The sequence below is a fragment of the Corvus moneduloides genome, chromosome 21 (genome assembly GCF_009650955.1).
Source record: "Corvus moneduloides isolate bCorMon1 chromosome 21, bCorMon1.pri, whole genome shotgun sequence".
In the NCBI taxonomy this organism is placed as follows: Eukaryota; Metazoa; Chordata; class Aves; order Passeriformes; family Corvidae; genus Corvus; species Corvus moneduloides.
Genome location: NC_045496.1, coordinates 9925323 through 9943205, shown reverse-complemented (window position 1 = coordinate 9943205; position 17883 = coordinate 9925323). Strand labels below are relative to the sequence as shown.

The window sequence follows — 17883 nt, the reverse complement described above, 5'->3', positions numbered from 1 at the left end:
TCGGCTCCGCCCCGGCCCGGCCCCGGCGGGAGCCTGGAGCGGGCGGCGGCACGGGCGGGACGCTGCGGGGCCGGTGAGTGCGCGGCGGGGCCGGGCCGGGCCGCGGGGCTGCCCCCGCACAGGGACGCGGTTCTTCACAAACCTTTCCCGAGGGCTGCCCCGCCTCGCCCCTGCCAGGCTGCCCCACACGGCAATTGAGGGGCTCCCTCAGGATGCTCCCATTGCCCCCCACAGGGCCACCCCCATCCACAGGGACCCGGGATGCTCCCACTGACCCCCACAGGGCCACCCCCATCCATAGGGATTCGGGATGCTCCCATTTGACCCCCACAGGCTCACCCCCAGCTCTAGGAATCCAGGATGTCCCCAGTTTTCTCCAAAGCTGGCCAAACACCCTCCTCGAAGGGAGGCTCGTTCCCCTGTGAGGATGGGGTGGCTGTGCTGGGGTCCCCATGCTGCTGCTGTGGTTGCTGATATTCCCTATCCCACGGTACAGGTGGAGGCAGCAGCGTGGCTCATTTTTTAAAACCAATTCAGTAAAAAATGTGTTTGATTTCTGTCAAGCAATGCATTTGCGGGAACGGGAGGATAAGGGGATCCTCCGGCATGAAACTCGGGCTGCTGGAGGTGAAACTTGGTGTGGACCAGTTGTTGTAGGATCCCTGAGTTTTTGGGGCTTTGTGGTGGAGCAGGTGCTGGATAAACGTGTGTTGGGATACAGACAGCAAAACCTTGGATGAACATCCTGTCTGAGTGCTGTTCTCATCCAGGATACAGAAAAATCTGCTCTTTCTTGCAGTGGGGAAGAGGCAGGAGAACCCAGTGAGACCCAGGACAGAGCTTCCACCTTCCCTGCAGCCTCCCTTGGCCTCTGGCAGCTGCCTGTGAGCTAATGTGCAGGTAGGGATGAACATTAACTAGCTGCTGGCTGGAAACAGTAACCATCAGAATTAAAAACTCAGAATTCACACCTTAGCTTTTCCTAGTATCTTGCTTTGCAGCTTCCAGAGTTCTCCCACTGTCAGAGAAAAATCACATTCCTGATGGACTGAAACGATTGGGGCACTTGGTCTGATTGAAAGAGTAAATTGCCAAATTATCACAGCCCCTCAGCTGTGAGATTGGTCATTCCTCACATCTTTGGAACATGCAAACTCATGGATAGAACAGCAGGAGATTAACTGGCTATTACTAATTGCTAATCACAAAGGCTGTCAGGGTAAAATTAGAAAGGGAATTTTGTAGAAACCCAACCCCTTTTGCTCAGTGCTTCCAGGATTTGTTTTTCACTGCCAGAGCCTTCAAGCAGTTTTTTGCTGGAAAAAGAAGGTGTGGAGGTTTTATCCTGATTTTGATTAGCAAAATGCTGCAGCCACAGAAGATGGGGATGCCAGCAGACTAAATCCAATTAGCGTGCCTCGAGCTAAGCAGCAGCCAGTTATTGCCTGTGACAATTCACTGTCACTGAGTCTGGTTTCTGCTCTGTCTGTGACCTGTGAGGACAGGAAGGAGAGATGCTGCTCCTCACCTGGATGGATGCTGGTACAGGGTCTGGCTGTGCTGACCCCTCTTGAAAGGGACAGGGCAGCCTGGCCCCAGCCTGGCCAGCAAGTGTTTGCTGAATGCATCTGGGTTATCCACACGGCCCTGCCTTGTTGGAATTGGAGTTTGGACATGGAAACTCTTCCCAAAGTGTTCCTCAGCTCGTGGAAAGGTCACTTCAAGGATTGCCAGGCTGTCTCAGCTGAGTGGGGGCTGCCTGTGCCTGCACTTGGTCCCAGCAGTTGCTGTACGAGCTCCAGTCTGAAGGTGTTTGCCTTCACCAATCCAAAAACTGGGATCTCCAGAATATATGGAAGTCCAGACCAGATCCAGGAGTAAGAGGAGGTGTAAAGAATGACAGGCATCAGCTCCATCTCTGTTGTGGCCTCACCAAGCTTGGGTATTTTTAAGCTCAGTGTGAGGTCCCAGTGACCTCACCCTGCTGCTGGCTCTGCTCTAAGCTAAAGGCTCCACTCAGGACCTCTGGATGTCCCCTCCCCGAGGTTTTCTTCTTACTCTGAATGGAGTTAGGATGTGGATTACATGTCACCAGCACCTTATCCTGTTTGTGTAACAAACAGAAACTCCTCTGGATCCCTGGTGATGCCGTGTCCCCTCACCCACAGGTCGTGTCCCCACAGTGCTGATGTGACACCCACCACTGCCTGCTCATTGCCAGGGCTATGGGGAAACTGCAGAGTAAAATCAGCTTCCACACCACCAAATACAGGTAAAGCAACGCTGGGAGATCAGTTCTTGTTAATAAACCAGGTGTGAGAGAGAAGAGAGAACGTATATGAGCAGAGAATATAGCAAGCACAAGAGTTTAGTTTCATTATTGCATGTTTGAATCAGGTTTTTATTCCTAACCCTCACTTCTAAAGTCTGCTCAGCTTCTCTGGGGGATTGAAATCCCAAATGTCACTCACAGGAGTGGCCAAGCACATAACCATGGCCAGTGGTTGTGCTCTGTGATGGCTGAGGCAGAGACCTGAAGGGGAACAGCTCCGGGAGTGGCTCTTTGGCCCAAATATCCAAACTGCTTTGTTGTGTCTGCTCCATCTCACTCACAGCCTCTCTCTGGCTTTCTAAGACAGATGTTGTCAAGTCAGAAGATGCCAGAGGTGCCATCTCCCAGCCCCTGGTGCCAGGGAACGGCACCCTGACCTCGCCTCCCAGCCCCCTGCAGCCCCCGGTGCTGTCCCTGTTCTCTGCAGGGCCGATGGCTCCGTGGGACAGACGGGACCCGCTGGTGCCCCCCAGCAGCACAGCCCTGCTCACACGGACGCTGTCACCTCTGTGGCTGCTCTCAGACCAGACCTGTGTGTGTCAGGAGGAAGGGATAAGGTGAGGTATCCCCTGGGGCAGGAAAATGCATCAATGGGTCAAAAATAAGGGTGAAATGTGAGCTTTGAACATTTCCGTGGATGGTGACTGTGTCGGTCCCTGAATTTAGACTGGAAAAATGAGCTTAGAGTGAGGGCACGCACTGAAGCACATGGAATCAAATTTTATAACCTCTCCAGAGCTCATATCACATCAAATGCTCCCACCCAGGCTTGGGATCGCTGGACTGACTCTTACATCACTTGGCTTTAAGGACAGCTCTAGGCACTGAAAACCAGAGGAACTGGTTCCCTGTCCTGTGGACTGAACCTTGGTATGATGTAACCAAGGATGTGAAAAATCCTCCCTACCCTGCTCTCGTGCTGACCCCTGTCCCTGTCCCTGCAGAGCGTGGCCGTGTCCAGCTGGAGGTCTGGGGCTGCCCTGCGCCGCTTCATCGGCCACGAGCGCGAGGTCACCAAGGTGAGAGCGCCGGGGTCTCCCTCAGGAGCTGGGGAGCCAGGACTGGTTTGTCATCCACGCAGAAGGTGGGATCAGGCTATTCCTGGTATCCAGCTGGGGGCAGTTGGACTTGATGACCTTAAAGGTCTTTTCCAACCTTCACGATTCATGATTCTGTGATCAGAACACGTCAGGTTTTTCCCAAGGTCCCAACAGATCCTTTGGGAAGCAGCACGGAGTGGTGCATCCAGACTAAACAGGGCTGCAGGAGGTCTGGATGTGAGCTTGTCTTCCCCTCCAAGACACTGTGTAGCAAAAGCTCAGGACGAATTATGAGACCAAGTTTTTGACGCAGAGATGCCATTTACTTTTCTTCAGGTCTCATTCTGCTAGACTTGACATTATTCCACAAATCAGCCATACCTGGCTGATACATTCTGGGAATACCCATACCATGTGCCATAGCTGGACTATTCTGGGAATAGCAGGACTTTAATTTCCTTTCTGGGACTGGAATGACAAAGCCAGGCAGACTCCTGGGAGAGCAGACGTGCAGGGGGGCTGTAGCTGTGCGTGGTGTGGCCAGTGCACCTCCACTGGGGACAGCCCCAGTGGGTCCCCTGGGCTCTGGGTACTGCAGGGACAAAGGGAGCTTTGTTCACCCCAGTGCTCAAAGCAACTCTGCACTGGGTTCATTTGGGCTTGTAGGGAAGTTTTTCCTGTAAAATGAATGGTTTCTAAGAACGAGACCTCAGAGCACCCATCCACCATCGAGCCCCCTGGCTCTGAGGGAACAAGGAACAGAGGTGGAAGGCCAGGCTTTCCCCAGACACATTCTTGCATGTCTTGGGCTGTGGCAGGACAGCAGCAGAGTTGTGCTCTCCCTATGAGCTGGGTGGAGGATGAGCACCTTCTCCTTCTGGTCCTTGGCAGGTCACCTCAGCCCTTGACTCCAACAGAGTCTTCAGCGCATCCCGGGACAAGACAGTGATGATGTGGGAGCTTCACGGGGCTTCGGAGCCAAGCCAGCACTTCCCAGGACATGACCTGGTTGTTACTGGACTGGCTGTGAGCCCAGGTGAGAGACAACACACTCCCAGTCCCCAGGGACTGAGTGACAACGTTTCCTGCTTTGTTTCTGATGTTGATTTGTGGTTGCAGACGCCTCCCAGCTGTGCACAGGCTCTCGGGACAACACCGTGTGCAAGTGGGACACCGAGACCGGGGAGTGTCTGGGCAGAGCTGCAATCTCCAGGAATCTGGTAGGATCTGCTGGTTCCTCAAATCCCATCCCAATACCTCCCCACCTGAATCACCCCCAGTAACCCCACTGGGTCTGCACCTGGCAGGGCAGCAGAAAATGTCTTGATCCAACATTTCCAGCTCCCAACACAGGGAGGGAGAGGATGGGAGCTCAGTGGTTCCATCCTCAGGCAGACACAGCCTGGGCTGTGCACAGAGGTGGCTCCTGCTCATCCTTCCCTCTCCACAGGTCACACACCTGTGCTGGGTTCCTGGGGAGCCTTATGTCATCCAGACCTCAGAGGATAAAACCACCAGGTAAATTCTCCCTGTGGCCAGAGAGAAGGGAGGTGCAGCCTGAGGCACGTGAGGCTGTTGTTTGGTTGGTTGTCATGACCCCTGCTGGTGTAGCTACAAGCCACCTGCCAGCTCACCTGGGCCTTGGAGTGCAGTCTCCAGCCAGGGACAGGGGCTGGGAGCAGCCCTGGGTGAAAAGGAGAATTTGTGAAAAAGAAAGCTAGAGAGTGATCCAGCATGGATAAATGCAGGGATGCAGGCAGCGTTTGGGAGCAGCCAGAGTGCATGGGCACAGCTGGGGTGTGTGGCAGGCACAGAGGGAAACCATCGTGGTGATGATGCCTCAGGGCGTCCTTGGCCTCTGCTGTTCCCTGCAGGGTGTGGGACAGCCGGGAGCTGCAGGTGGCACACACGTTCCCAGCCAAGCAGCACATCCAGACGTGCTGTGACGTGAGCCAGGACGGGCGGTACTGCCTCAGCAGCAGCAGCGGCTGCGCCGGCCACGGCGCTGAGGCCACCGTGAGTGCCAGGGCAGTGAGGGCTGGGCTCCTGCTCCCTTTCCCTCCCGTGTCCATGGCAGACAGGGGAGAGCAGCACATCGGTGCTCCAAGGGTCTGAGTGCTCCCATTGCCTTGGCCTTATGCTTGGTGCCTTCCTGCCTGTCCCTTTGGGAAGTTCTGCTCAGAGATTATCAGCAGTTATTGTGCCTGATTAAAGCACTGGGATCTACCCCATCCCTGGAAGTGTCCAAGGCCAGGTTGGATGGAGCAACCTGATCTAGTGAGTAGCATCCATGCCCATGGTAGGGAGTTGAAACAAGATGGTCTTTAAGGTCCCTTCCACCCCAAACCAGTCTGGAATTTCATTTCAGCAGAACACACAGGGAAAAAACAATGGAGGGCTTTGAGGAGCACAAGGTTCTTGCAGAAAGCCTGTGAGGGACCCCTTGCTCCAGGTGTTTCCAAACCAGGGATTCAGTCCTGCAGGTTCTCAGCCCTTTGTGTGGGGCTCAAGAGGATGAAACTATCCATCCCAGGGAGGGCAGGGCTGAGGATGGGAGCAGGCTGGACACTTCTTATCTGCCTGCATAGTCTTAGCTTGCTGGCTCTAATGGGTGTGGGCATGTGCTCAGTCTCCAGTGGTGAAAATCCTTCAGATTTTGATGTTCTCCAGGCCTGTGAGCACGAGCAGGAGCAAGGGCAGTAGCCAGGGTACTCTGAGGATTAGCAAGGAGCTCTTTATCCCAACCCACCTTCCTGTCCTGGTAAAACAGTCCCATGCTGGCAGAGCTGGGCTCTAACAGTGCCTGTTTCCTGCAGCTCTGGGACCTGAGGCAGACCAGGGGCCGAGTGTGTGAGTACAAAGGGCATTTTCAGACCACCACCTCGTGTGTTTTCCTGCCCCGGGGCCCAGCGCTCGCCCCCAGCATTGCCACATCCTCCAGCGACAGCACAGTGAAGGTCTGGGACCAAGACACTGCAGGTAGGGGAGGCTCCTGCCCACTCCGTGTTCCTTTCTCTTGGATAACAAATCCACTTCCCTCAGTTCTGTCTCCTGGTGGTGATGGGCAGGGTGACTGCTGCAATCTCTGGAGTTTACTCCAACCCAGCTGCAGGGTGGGGTGGAGAAATGCCCCAGAGCACGAAGGAGTTGCATGTCAGAGGCAACAGGGGACCTCCCTCAGCTAAAAGGAAGAGCAGCTTTTAAAGATACATCCAAGTTAAGCCATGAAAGGACAAATGACAAAAAGAAAAAAGATCAGGGGAACTCCAGAGATTTCTGCAGGTGGAAGTTGTAAGGAACAGAATTTGTGTTGGAGGACAGAGGGCTGGTCAGCCAACACCCTCATTTTCATTGTCCTCTTGAAGGGGAATCGTGGGCATTTTGGGATTAAACCTGGTGGTGAGGGTGAGTCCTTCTCTGAGCTGGACACAAAGGTGTTTGTTTACCTGCCAAGCCCTGCCATGGCAGCAGGTTCTTAGGAACCCTTGTGCTGCAGGCAGAGACCTCCTGGGAAGCTGTTCAGGTTCACAGCATTAGACACTCCCTGGAGCTAAGCCCCTCTCCAAGGGAACTTATTTAAGATGGGATGAAAATAGAAACCTGAGGCTCTCCTGCAGAGAAGGACCTTCTGTTCTCTTACCCGTTCCTTTGCCTGGTGCCTGTGGGGCTGGCAGCAGCTTTGATCCTCTTGCCTTCCCAGCTGGGTGAGCCATAATCCAGCTGCTCTGGGAAGGGTGCAGGGCACCAGGAGGGGCAGCTGCCTGTGGGGCCACACCAAGTGCAGCTCTATTTGCAGCTCAGGCTGATGTCTCACAAACTGGCTCAGGGGGTTTAATAACAAACACAAACAGAAAGGCTCATGTGACACTGGATATTGTAAATCTTATTTCTCTTTTGGAGATTCATCAAAACTGCATGGTGAGCATAGCACAGCCCTTAGGAAAACTTAATTTTGGGAGAGAAAGGTGTGTTGGGAATGGCTCCAGGCACACCCTGCAGCTCTGCAGTGGGGGCTGTAAGTCCATCCAGCCCTGCTTCCTCTCCCAGGAAGGGGCAGAGCCTGACCCCAGTCTGGATCCCTGTCAGCCACTGCCTGCCTGGGCAACGCACAGGGGTGAGGGCCTCTTCTCCAGGGGGCACATCCCAATTGGATGTGTGGATCCAGGACAGTGAGGGCAGCAGCTCACCTCAGGTGAAGAGAGCCTGGAGGTGGGAGATTGGTGTGGCCCTGCCTTATCTCAGCAAACCCAGCGTCCCTCCCTTGTCCCTTCCCTTGCAGCCTGCCTGGCCACGCTGCGCCTCGAGGGCTCGGGCCCACTGGCCTCGCTGGCCGCCTGCGACAGCTCCACCCTGCTCTGTGCCAGCTCCAACTCCGGCATCCACGTGCTCCGCGTCAGCGGCGGCGCAGAGCCGGCCCTGGAGGAGGTGGCAGCGTTCTGAGCACTGGAACCTCCTGTCCGAGACTGTCCCAGGAGGGGACGTGACCCCCAAGAGCTCCCCGACCATGGGCAGCAGGGACTCCGTGCCTGTGGAGTGGGGATGTGTGAGCAGGAGCTGGGGGAGTTGCTGGTTGGTTTGGGTGGCAGGGAGGCACCAGGGCTGTCCAGAAGAGCCAAACCCTGGGAGCCTTCAGGCCAAGCTCTTGCTCCTGACTGAGCCTCCTGCATTTTCCTTACAAAGCCTCCTTGCAGAGCCAGAGGCAGGGGATGGCCAGAGGGAGGAGATGAGATGCCAGGACCAAGGAACCTGAGCATCAGGCTGAGCACACACAGCCAGACCTGGGCTTGGACCAGAGACTGCATTAAATAATTCTGTTAGTTGCTGGGCTCTCAGTATTTTCCCTGGAAGGAACTGTGCTCACATTCCCAAGGAAGAGACAGCTGCTCTCCAGCTGACAACAGGGAGGTGAATCCACCTTCTCTTTATTCCTGAAGGTTTTCATCCAATCACAAGAAGTCCAGGACCATCCAGTCCAATCCCTGGCCCTGCACAGACCCCCCCAACAGCCCCACCCTGGGCATCCCTGGCAGCGCTGTCCAAACGCTCCTGGAGCTCTGGCAGCCTCGGGGCCGTGCCCATTCCCTGGGGAGCCTGGGCAGTGCCCAGCACCCTCTGGAGGAAGAACCTTTCCCTGCTCTCAGCCTGAGCCTGCCCTGGCCCAGCTCCAGCCGCTCCCTGGGTGCTGTCCCTGGCCCAGGGAGCAGAGATGGGAGCTGTCCCTCAGGAGGGGTTGTAGCCCCTGATAAGTCTCCCTCCCCTCAGCCTCCCCTTCCCAGTGACCTCACCCCCTCAGCTGTTCCTTACACCAGCAGAAATCAAACTGAGCATTGTGGAATTCCTGTAATTTCTCCATTCCTTGTCAGACCCAGAACTCAGGATACACATTCAAAACATGTTTAGATTTTCCAGGGCACAACATTTGCAAAACCTCAATTTAAAGAACAAACAAGTACAAAAGCTCTCCCCAGGAGACAAGACAATCCTACACTGAATGACCTCACACAACAAACCCTGAACAGGAGATGCTGACATGGATTTGCAACACCCGTCCAGGGGACAGCTCAAGGAGTAGGACACAAGGTGGTACCTGGAAGATTCCCTGGCCTTGGACATCTACTGTAAATGAATCCAGGGGGATGCAGATCTCCATCCAGAGACACCCATGCGCAGGCAGGGGCAGGAGGGCACCACTGCCTCTCCCTCTGAGCTCGTTCTCTAAATGCAAATCAAGTTTGAAGTCACACTCCTACCAAAAAGGAAGGTGAGAAGGGCAGTGACAGAGGCTGACCCACACACCAAACCTGAGGTGCTCTCTGGTTACTGCAAATGTCTGAAGGATACCTGGGAGCCAAACTTGCAAGGGAGGATGGAAGTACATGGATCAAAATCACAGCAGAAAGTGGTACCTGCAGTACAAAAACAGTCCAAAAACAGTCCAAAAACTGGGAAAACCCCCAAGACTTGACTCCAACCAAGCCCTGGCCAACACGGGTGCTTCAAACACACCCAAACTCCAGAGCAGCCATGACTGCAGCTGCTGTAACACGTTGGAATTGTTGATTCCTATTTTTTTCTTTAATATAAAAAAGCAACCGGAAGTCATTAACGTCCCCATCCCAGTCCACAACCAGCCCCTCTGAGCTACTCGGCTGTCCAGAGCTTGAAGGTTCTGTCGTAGGAGCAGGTGGCAATGAGCTGCCCATCCAGGGAGATGTCCAGGCCCATCACCTTCCCCTCGTGCCCCGCCAGCGTCTTCAGCGGGGACCAGCCAGGGTGGGTCCAGATCTTGGCCGTGTTGTCGTAGGCGCCTGTGAGCAGGAAATTCCCGTGGTTGGCTGCACAGGAGAAGAAAAGGGGAGAAGTGAGACTTGCAAATAAAAACAGGACATCTCTGCTCACCAGCACAGGCCTTCCCGAGCTGCAGGTGTGGGTTTGAGCTGCTGGAGGGGCAGGGAGCAGCAGGGACTCACGTTCGAACCTGACGCCGGTGACCAGGTTCTGGTGGGCAGGGATGGTGTAGATGCACTTCCTCTGCCGCAGGTCCCACACCTTGCAGGTGTTGTCCCCACTGCCCGTGGCCACGTGGTACCTGCCAGGGAGGGGAGAGCAGTGTTTAGGGACCGGGGTTTACACCCAGAGCTCCCACATCAACGCCAGCTCCCTCCTTACCCATTTGGGGAGAAGTTGATCCCGTAGATCTCCTTCAGATGCCCTTCCAGGAACATGATACAGCGTCCCGTGCGCAGATCCCACACCCGGCCAAAGGCATCCAGGCCTCTGGAATCACAGGATCACACACTGGGTTGGGCTGGGAGGGACCTTACAAATCATTCAGTCCATAGGCAGGGACAGCTTCCACTATCCCAGGTGGCTCCAAGCCCCAATGTCCAGCCTGGCCCTGGACACTGCCAGGGATCCAGGGGCAGCCACAGCTGCTCTGGGCACCCTGTGCCAGGGCCTGCCCACCCTCCCAGGGAACAACTCCTTCCCAATATCCCATCCAGCCCTGCCCTCTGGCACTGGGAGGCCATTCCCCCAGCAGAAATCTCTGGTCACAGCAAGTCCTTGGTAACGTTTCCCCCCACCCTGAGCCGAGGGCAGCTCACCCCGTGCCGGCGAGGGAGCCGTCGGTGTGGAAGGCGATGTCATAGACCCCCTTGCTGTGCCCCTCCTGGTGCAGGATCTCCTCCTGGGCCTCCAGGTCCCACAGGCGCCACGAGTGATCGTAGCTGCAAGAACAAAGCACGTGTTGAACCACGGAGTCATTCAGGTTGGATAAGCCCTCCGAGACACTGAATCCAAGTGTTAACCCAGCACCACTAACCATGTCCCCAGTGCAATCTGGATGTTTTTTGAACACTTCCAGGATGGTGACTCCACCCCTGGGCAGCCTGTTCCAGTGCCTGACCACCCTTTCTGTGAAGACATTTTTTCCCAATATCCAACCTAAACCCTCCCTGGTGTAACTTGAGGCCGTTTCCCCTGGTCTCCATGTAACTCCAGGGAGAGTAACAGGGTATTTCACCAACTCTGGGGGTATTTTACTGCCAGCTGGAGCCCAACAGCGTCTCACACAGGAACAGGGAAAGGAATCCCAGTGACCTGCTGTCACTGACACTGCAACAGCCCAGCTGTGGTCACGAATGGCCAAGCCCTGCCCTGATGTGGACAAGCCCTGGCACCACAGGGCCACCAGCTGGGCAGCCCATGGTCACTTCTGAAAGCCACTCCCGAGGTGTCCATACCAGGTGGTGCCCAGGAACCTCCCGGACGGGTGCCACATCACACGGGCCACTCTCATGCTGTGTCCCTCGATGTCTGCCACAGGCTCGTCACTGAAACACACAACAAACCATTGGGCACTGGCCACAGGGGGCTGCCTCAAGCCAGGCCTTTGCCCACACATTGTGATGGCAGCAAAAGCTCTGCTGATGAAATCAAACCAGACAGGAACATCAGAGCTGTAGCTACTGGCTCTGAATTCTGCCTTTGGGTCACACTCCTAAAGCTTGGAGTGAAACCCTTTCTCCACACTCCTGTTGGTTGTAAAGCTCTTCTGGGATGATGATGATGAATAATAATGAAAATTAACAAGGCCCTTGTTATGAGCACTTTTGGAAGTACAGAAACAAACCAGAGACCACCTGTACTGCAGGGAGTTCTTCTGAGAACAGAGAACATCCTGAACTGCAGCAAATCCTGCTGTTCTGAAGGACGCAGGATGGAGGGAATACTTATTCTCCCAGAATGACAGGCAGCAGGTCAGGAGCCTTCATACACGACCTGAACAGCAGTGAAGTTTCTTTCCAACAGGTTAATTAAGAGATGTAGTCACATGAGCCTAACAACCCCCCTGTCGCTTTGCACAGGGGCCCTCTTGCTGTTAGAAACTCTGATTTTCAGCCAGGGATAAACAGCTGGGGCTCTAGGAGCTGCCTGCCCTGCCCAGGAGCACTGCAGGCTCCACTCCTCAATCAGGTGATGCTGGGGCTCAGTACCTGAACCAGTCTCCTCTTCCCAGGCCTGAGAGAGGTGCTGCCCATCTGCCACAGCTACTCTGTGCAGTGACAGCTGCTTGTCTGCAGCACAGGCAGAAGTTTCTCTGCCTGGTTGTGTATTTGGTCAGTCCCTCTCCAAATCCTGGTGCTTCCCAACCACTCAAATTCATTTCTTAATATCCAAGAGGGGCAATTTTCTCCTAAGTGAGATGTTAGAATGAAACAGTCCCCAAACCTTCCATCCATCACCCCCAGCAGTTCAGCAGTGCCCAGCAGCAATTCTGCCTCAATCCCTTTCAGACAATCTCCCTCGACTCCCTGATCAGGGAGATCTCTCTCCCTGCTGAAGAGGCTGGCACGTACTGAGGCCAGGGATTGCACTGGGGTAACCACAGCAAAAGTTCATATTGGCAGGAGGATGGTAAATGTCTGGAGGAACATGGAATAAACCCCAGAACAGCAATGCTGCAGCTGTGCACATCTGGAACAGTTCTGACCTTTCCAGGTTCCAGAGTTTGACGGAGCCGTCGGCCGCGCACGAGGCCAGGCTGACGTCCTTCTTGTCCAGGGACACCGTGGCCTTGGGGTGGAACACGACTGCCCCCACATTGGTGCTGTGCCCTGAAGGGGAAGGAAAACCAAAATTCAGAATCTGCCACGGGATCTTGGGCAGTTCCTCAGAAAAGCAGCATTTCCTTGGTACTGCTGAGTGAGGTGAGTGGACACCTTCACTGTGCCCTCAGTGCTGGGTGACACTGCCCTGTAACCCACAGGCAAACTGCACTTCCAGGAGCACCCAACACAGAGCATCCAACACCAAGGTTTGGAACTCTCAAAGTGCAGACAAAACTCAACATATAAATCAAAGAGATTTGTCCTCCCATCTGTATATAGTCCAAGTTGTGACCACTGCTCAAAGAACCTCACTGTTGTCAAGTGACCTGCCCAAAACTGCTGCTGTTTGTAACTCAAGTACTTAAACCAAGTTTGGAAACGAAACAAAACCGTTCAGAAATAGAAACGGCAAACTGGGAGCTGAGGTCGGAGCTAAAGGCCAGGTCTCCCTCATTATCTGACACATTCCCATGCTCTCAAGCCAAGGGATGCTCTCAGCAAGAGAAAAATCTGCCCAAACACAACATTTTGAGTCACAAAGTAATTCAGATGTGGGAGCTCAGCACAGAGAGGAACAAAAGAACCAAAAGCCTCAGTGAGAGCCGCTCGCTACCTCGTAAGGTGTGAACCAGGTTGCAGTCGGGCACGGACCAGAGCTTGCACAGCCCACTCCTGTGGAAGACAAGGAATGGATGTCAGCGGAGAAGGAACATCAAGGAACACATCAAACAGAGCTGCAAAGCCACCCTGAGATTCTGCACTGGCTAAAACACCAACACATTTGGGGCAACCAGCTCAGATCAATGAATCTCTGCTCAGCTCTAAAATGAAGTGATGAGAGCTCAGGGTAGGAAGAAGCACAATTCCCAAGCCTCCAGTAACATCCCTGTCTTTCCCTGGTGTGCTCTCCCAGCCCCCAAAGCAGGTGCTGCCAAGGCTGTCTCACCAGCAGGCTGTGGCCAGGAGTTTGGAGTTGGGGCTGAAGTGGCAGTAGGACAGCGGGCGATCGTCCCCGATCTGACTGCAGAAGTTATTCAAGGACTGCAAAAAAACCAAAGAAAACCATCAATAAATGACTAAAGTACAACCAGCCCAGAGCTATTCCCAGCCAAAGCCTGAGGTGAGGGCGGCAAATGTGCACAGGAGGCGGCAGAGGCCTTTGGAAAGTCACTTTCAATGGGAGGAGTTGCCTCAGAGCCACTCCAGGGCCAGCCTGGCCCAGGTGGCCCAGCACAGCCTCGGGTGACAGCTCAGCCCCCCAGGGCCACCCATGGTATGGGCCCCCCCAGCCCCAGAGCTCTGCAGCTGCAGCTCTGACACAGAACTGGCTGGAGTTGGGCACCTTTCCACAACTCATCCAAAGAATCCAACCAGACAGACAGGGCAGAGGGGAGAAGCAAATCCTCTGGCAGCTGCTGCCTCTGGTGTAAACAGGATTAGGGGGGCAGCACACGGTGTGCCTGAGCCTCTCTGTTTGGTTAAGCTGGGAATCTGGCTTAGCATGCTCGGAAAGGGCATCTCAGAGTCATCCCAACCACATTCTGCACCCAGAGTTGGGTATTTCCCTTGGATTCCCTGGCTTCCCAGCCAGCCAAACCCGTGCCAAAGCCAGGAATGCATTCCTTTAGCTTCACAGGAGAGTGCCAAGGCAAGGCAGGGATGCCTCTGCCTCCTGCCACCCACAAGAACGAAATACATCTCCCTGGGTCACTCTGAAGGAATCAGAGCATGCTTTAGAGACACAAGGAAACAGGAAAAGCAGAGGTTCCTAAGATTGCAGAGACTGATGTGCATCTGGACAGCACCTCACGCAGCTGAATTCCTGCTGAGCTCTTTGGAGGATCAGCCAAACCTTGTGAACACAGCAGTGGAGCAGCTGCCAAACCTACCCGCAGGGATTTGTGCAGCTCCTGCCTCTGGGATGTCCTGGTGGCCTCGGGAATCTCCTTGAGCAGCCGGGCCTCCTCCAGCCGCTTCGCTGCCCTGGGGAGAGCAAAGGTGGAGTGACAACTGCCAGCATTCCCCCTTCCTGCTGCTGGCAACAGGCCTTTCCCTGCTCTTCCCCCAAACTGGGCTAATGCTGGATCAGCCCCTGAGAGCTCTGGGCTCATTGGACTTGCCTCCCCACTCCTTGGATTTCCTGTGCTACCCCCAGAGGGATCAGCACTTGGATTTGACACATGGCTGCATCTCCCTCCTCCTCTGTGCTGTTTTCTCTCACCTGGGGAGTGAGTAGTTGGCCAGCCACAGCCTGGCTGTTTTCAGACTGCGTGGGCCCTCATGGTACCAGGTTTGCTGATACTGTAAAAAAAGGAATAAAACTGATGGAAAAGCTCTGGTGCTGCTGCCCCTGCATTCATTCCCCTCAGCTGCCTCCTCTCAGCACCTGCCCCCAAACCCTGCTGTGCTCTGGCCTCTTTTTAAGGGCCTTCTGCACAACTGTAAGCCCCAGGAAAAGGGATTAAGAGAGATAAACCAAACTCTCTGCCCTACAGATCCGATCCTGACGAGCTGCCACTTCACTCAGTGTTCCAGCTGAGCCCTGACTCATCTGCATTCACTGACATGTAACTCCCTCCTTGTTTACACATCACCCAGTAAACAGAAAGCCCAGAGCTGCAGAAATTATTTCTTACAGCACAATTCAAAAATAATAAGGAAAAAATAGACTCGGAAGAGAGACAGCAGCAGAAAGAGTAATCAAAGGCAGAAACAGATGCAGCAGCAGGAACATATTTTTTCTTCCCAAGCATGAACAAAAGTAAGGGACTTGCTATAATGAATAAGAGCCCACACACCTGCTCTCCTGGTTTGCACACTGAGTGCAGCACAGAGCTCAGTCTGGGAGTAAAAAACCACACTCAGTGCTCCTCACTGAGGCCAAACATTGCCACAGGTTTGCTGAAATGGGCAACACAGAAAAAGCCTGAAGGGATGACACGAGAATCCACAGGCTGGCCAAAGCCAGGAGTCCTGGATATATCAGCCCTGGATATACCATCCCTCCCTGAGCACTGAGAGGACAGCAGACACCCCTACCTCTTCTTTGGACTTTTTTGACCTGTCATCATCTTTCCTGGTCTTTTTTAACGCATCTGTGCCGACCACAGAGAGGATGTTCCTTAACCTGGAAAAAAGTCATGAAGCTGGATTTAGCCAGTGAATTCTCAGCTCACCTGACAAATACCAGTGTGACATCCCCTCTACCTTGGGGTTCTTAGAACAGAAATACAGACTGGTCTGGGCTGGGAGGGACCTTAAAGCCCATCCTGTTGCCATCCCCTGCCATGCGCAGGGCCACCTCCCACTGTCCCAGGCTGCTCCAAGCCCCAATGTCCAGCCTGGCCTTGGGCACTGCCAGGGATCCAGGGGCAGCCCCAGCTGCTCTGGGCACCCTGTGCCAGGGCCTGCCCACCCTCCCAGGGAACAATTCCTGCCCAATCTCCCATCCAGCCCTGCCCTCTGGCACTGGGAAGCCATTCCCTGTGTCCTGTCCCTCCATGTCCTTGTCCCCAGTCCCTCTCCAGCTCTCCTGGAGCCCCTTTAGGCCCTGCAAGGGGCTCTAAGGTCTCTCTGGAGCCTTCTCTTCCCCAGACTGAACACCCCCAGCTCTCCCAGCTGCCCTGTGGCACAGCACTGCTGACAGCAGCACTCGCTGCGCCCCAGCTCCCTGGAAAAGCTCAAGGATTTGCTAAGCGGCCATTCCCTGTTTGCAGACACCACACCTCTCCCTGCGCTCCGCAGGCCCCTCTCCAAAGAGCGTGATGGGCTCCCCCAGGGCCCTCAGGCAGGCCTTGACCTCAGAGTCGTCGGTGGAGACGTTGATCTGCCGGGCGCGCTTGCGGCGCTCGAACTCCGCCAGCACTTCGGCCTGGCGCTCGCTCATGTGGTCCTCGAGGTCAAACACCTCCCCTGGACACAGACACAGCCCTGAGCACAGCACATCCACCACGGATCACACAACAGCTGGGGCTGGGAGGGACCTCTGGGGACCACCCAGTGCATCCCCCTGCCACGGCACGGCCACCCAGAGCAGGTGACACAGGAACGTGTCCAGGTGGGTGTGGGATGTCTCAAGAGAGGGACACTCCACCCCCTCCCTGGGCAGCTGTTCCAGAGCCTCTCTGCCCCTGGACCCCTCCCAAGTGGGAAGATCCAAGGAGCTGCCCATCCCTGTCTGGTTTGAGGTGATGCCCAGTGAACAATGAGAGACATTTGGAAGTGTCCTGTCTCCAGGGAGGGATAACAAAGGGTGGTTCCACAGCCTCACCGCTGCTGATGTTGATGTTCCCAGCCTCCATGGCAGCCTTCATGCCTTCCTTGCCCAGCAGCCCCGACTCGCCCTTGGCCAGGCGCTCCCGCTCCTTCTCCTCCAGGCTCCCGTAGAAGATGGGCGCCCGCTTGGCTGGGGGTCCATCGCTCTCCTCTGCAGGCTTGGGCTTGGGGGGCTGCAGGGAGAGGCACAGTTTGGAGTGTTTGGGGACAGAGGAGCCAACAAACAGCCTGGGCATGCCACAGAGCTGAGCTGTGCACCATGCAAAGATCCTCTCAGAATCCCAGATAGGTTTGGGTTGGAAGGGACCTTAAAGCCCATCCCATTCCATCCCCTGCCATGGGCAGGGACACCTTCCACTGTCCCAGGTTGCTCCAAGCCCCGTCCAGCCTGGCCTTGGACACTTCCAGGGAGGGGGCAGCCACTGGACATTGAGGTTTTTGCCTGAAGGCCAAAGTGCAGAAGTAAAATGCCACATTAAATCGCTTAAATCAGGCTGTGCTGTGTTCCTATTATTTATTATCTACAGACTTATTTTTTGAAAAAGTTTTAGAACATGAAGCTTTTCCTCCTCCTGCTGAGCGCCAGCACAGCCAGGAGCGATGCCACGCTCCAGCTCCCGGCGGCCTCCCAGGAAGCCCGGGGAAAGTGAACGGTGCCCGCCTCCCTCTCCCCGGAGGGCGTCACACGACCTTCCCGGGAAATCAATCAGGATTGTGCAAAAATGCAGGAAAACACGTGAGCGTTCCGGCTCCTTTAAATGGCTCCGGCGTCACCGGTGCATCGCAAACCCCACACAGCAACAGCAGGCGCGACCCCCGCGGCCTCTCCCGCTCCTGCGGGCCCGGAGGCGCCCCCACCACTCACCTCGGGGGGCCGGGCCCCGCCTCGCGCAGCCGGTGCCCGCGCGGTGGCCATGGCGGGAGCGGGACCGGGAACAAGACCAGGAACCGATAACAAGACTGGAGAACGTGAACGGGACGAGACTCGCCGCGCTCGGGCTCCGGCGCCTCACAGCCGCTTCCGGGCCGCGCAGGGCACGCCGGGAGGCGTGGCGGACGGGCTGTGGGCGGGTTGCGCAGGGCATGCCGGGAACTGCGTCGCCCTTTAAGGGATGAACACGCA

At 55.4% G+C, this 17883-nt stretch overlaps 2 protein-coding genes across 4 annotated transcripts; one reads left to right on the top strand and one right to left on the bottom strand.

Annotated features, from left to right (window-relative positions):
- Positions 1 to 14: 14 nt before the first annotated feature.
- WDR31 (WD repeat domain 31) lies at positions 15 to 8192 on the top strand. 2 transcript variants are annotated; one of them, XM_032130965.1, is made up of 11 exons: positions 15 to 73; positions 800 to 900; positions 2169 to 2272; positions 2760 to 2889; positions 3277 to 3351; positions 4264 to 4408; positions 4492 to 4592; positions 4823 to 4890; positions 5247 to 5388; positions 6189 to 6351; positions 7652 to 8192. In XM_032130965.1, exons 3-11 carry the CDS (start codon positions 2226 to 2228, stop codon positions 7810 to 7812), a joined length of 1032 nt encoding a protein of 343 aa, XP_031986856.1. In that variant the 5' UTR covers positions 15 to 73; positions 800 to 900; positions 2169 to 2225; the 3' UTR covers positions 7813 to 8192. The 2 variants fall into 2 exon arrangements, with proteins under 2 accessions (XP_031986856.1, XP_031986858.1); XM_032130967.1 differs by having other exon boundaries at positions 2124 to 2272.
- Positions 8193 to 8693: 501 nt separating this feature from the next.
- On the bottom strand, positions 8694 to 17801 carry PRPF4 (pre-mRNA processing factor 4). Of its 2 annotated transcripts, none has more exons than XM_032130963.1 (14): positions 17626 to 17801; positions 16756 to 16933; positions 16211 to 16397; positions 15525 to 15612; positions 14707 to 14786; positions 14375 to 14468; positions 13432 to 13526; positions 13099 to 13157; positions 12368 to 12491; positions 11118 to 11207; positions 10479 to 10601; positions 10042 to 10149; positions 9851 to 9961; positions 8694 to 9707 (listed from the first exon to the last, which is right to left on the bottom strand). In XM_032130963.1, exons 1-14 carry the CDS (start codon positions 17674 to 17676, stop codon positions 9260 to 9262), a joined length of 1836 nt encoding a protein of 611 aa, XP_031986854.1. In that variant the 5' UTR covers positions 17677 to 17801; the 3' UTR covers positions 8694 to 9259. The 2 variants fall into 2 exon arrangements, with proteins under 2 accessions (XP_031986854.1, XP_031986855.1); XM_032130964.1 differs by having other exon boundaries at positions 9426 to 9707; positions 9843 to 9961; positions 17626 to 17800.
- Positions 17802 to 17883: the final 82 nt, after the last annotated feature.

What these genes read in the sequence shown, in the direction of transcription:
- PRPF4 (XM_032130963.1), bottom strand. Translation starts at nt 17,676, where the DNA reads ATGGCCACCGCGCGGGCACCGGCTGCGCGAGGCGGGGCCCGGCCCCCC. An exon ending in AGCTGCACAAATCCCTGCGG is followed by an intron (nt 13,527 to 14,374) that starts GTAGGTTTGGCA and finishes GTTTTTTTGCAG; the next exon opens with TCCTTGAATAACTTCTGCAG. An exon ending in CTCCTGGCCACAGCCTGCTG is followed by an intron (nt 13,158 to 13,431) that starts GTGAGACAGCCT and finishes TGTCTTCCACAG; the next exon opens with GAGTGGGCTGTGCAAGCTCT.
- WDR31 (XM_032130965.1), top strand. Translation starts at nt 2,226, where the DNA reads ATGGGGAAACTGCAGAGTAAAATCAGCTTCCACACCACCAAATACAG. An exon ending in ACGAGCGCGAGGTCACCAAG is followed by an intron (nt 3,352 to 4,263) that starts GTGAGAGCGCCG and finishes GGTCCTTGGCAG; the next exon opens with GTCACCTCAGCCCTTGACTC. An exon ending in CTGGGACCAAGACACTGCAG is followed by an intron (nt 6,352 to 7,651) that starts GTAGGGGAGGCT and finishes CTTCCCTTGCAG; the next exon opens with CCTGCCTGGCCACGCTGCGC.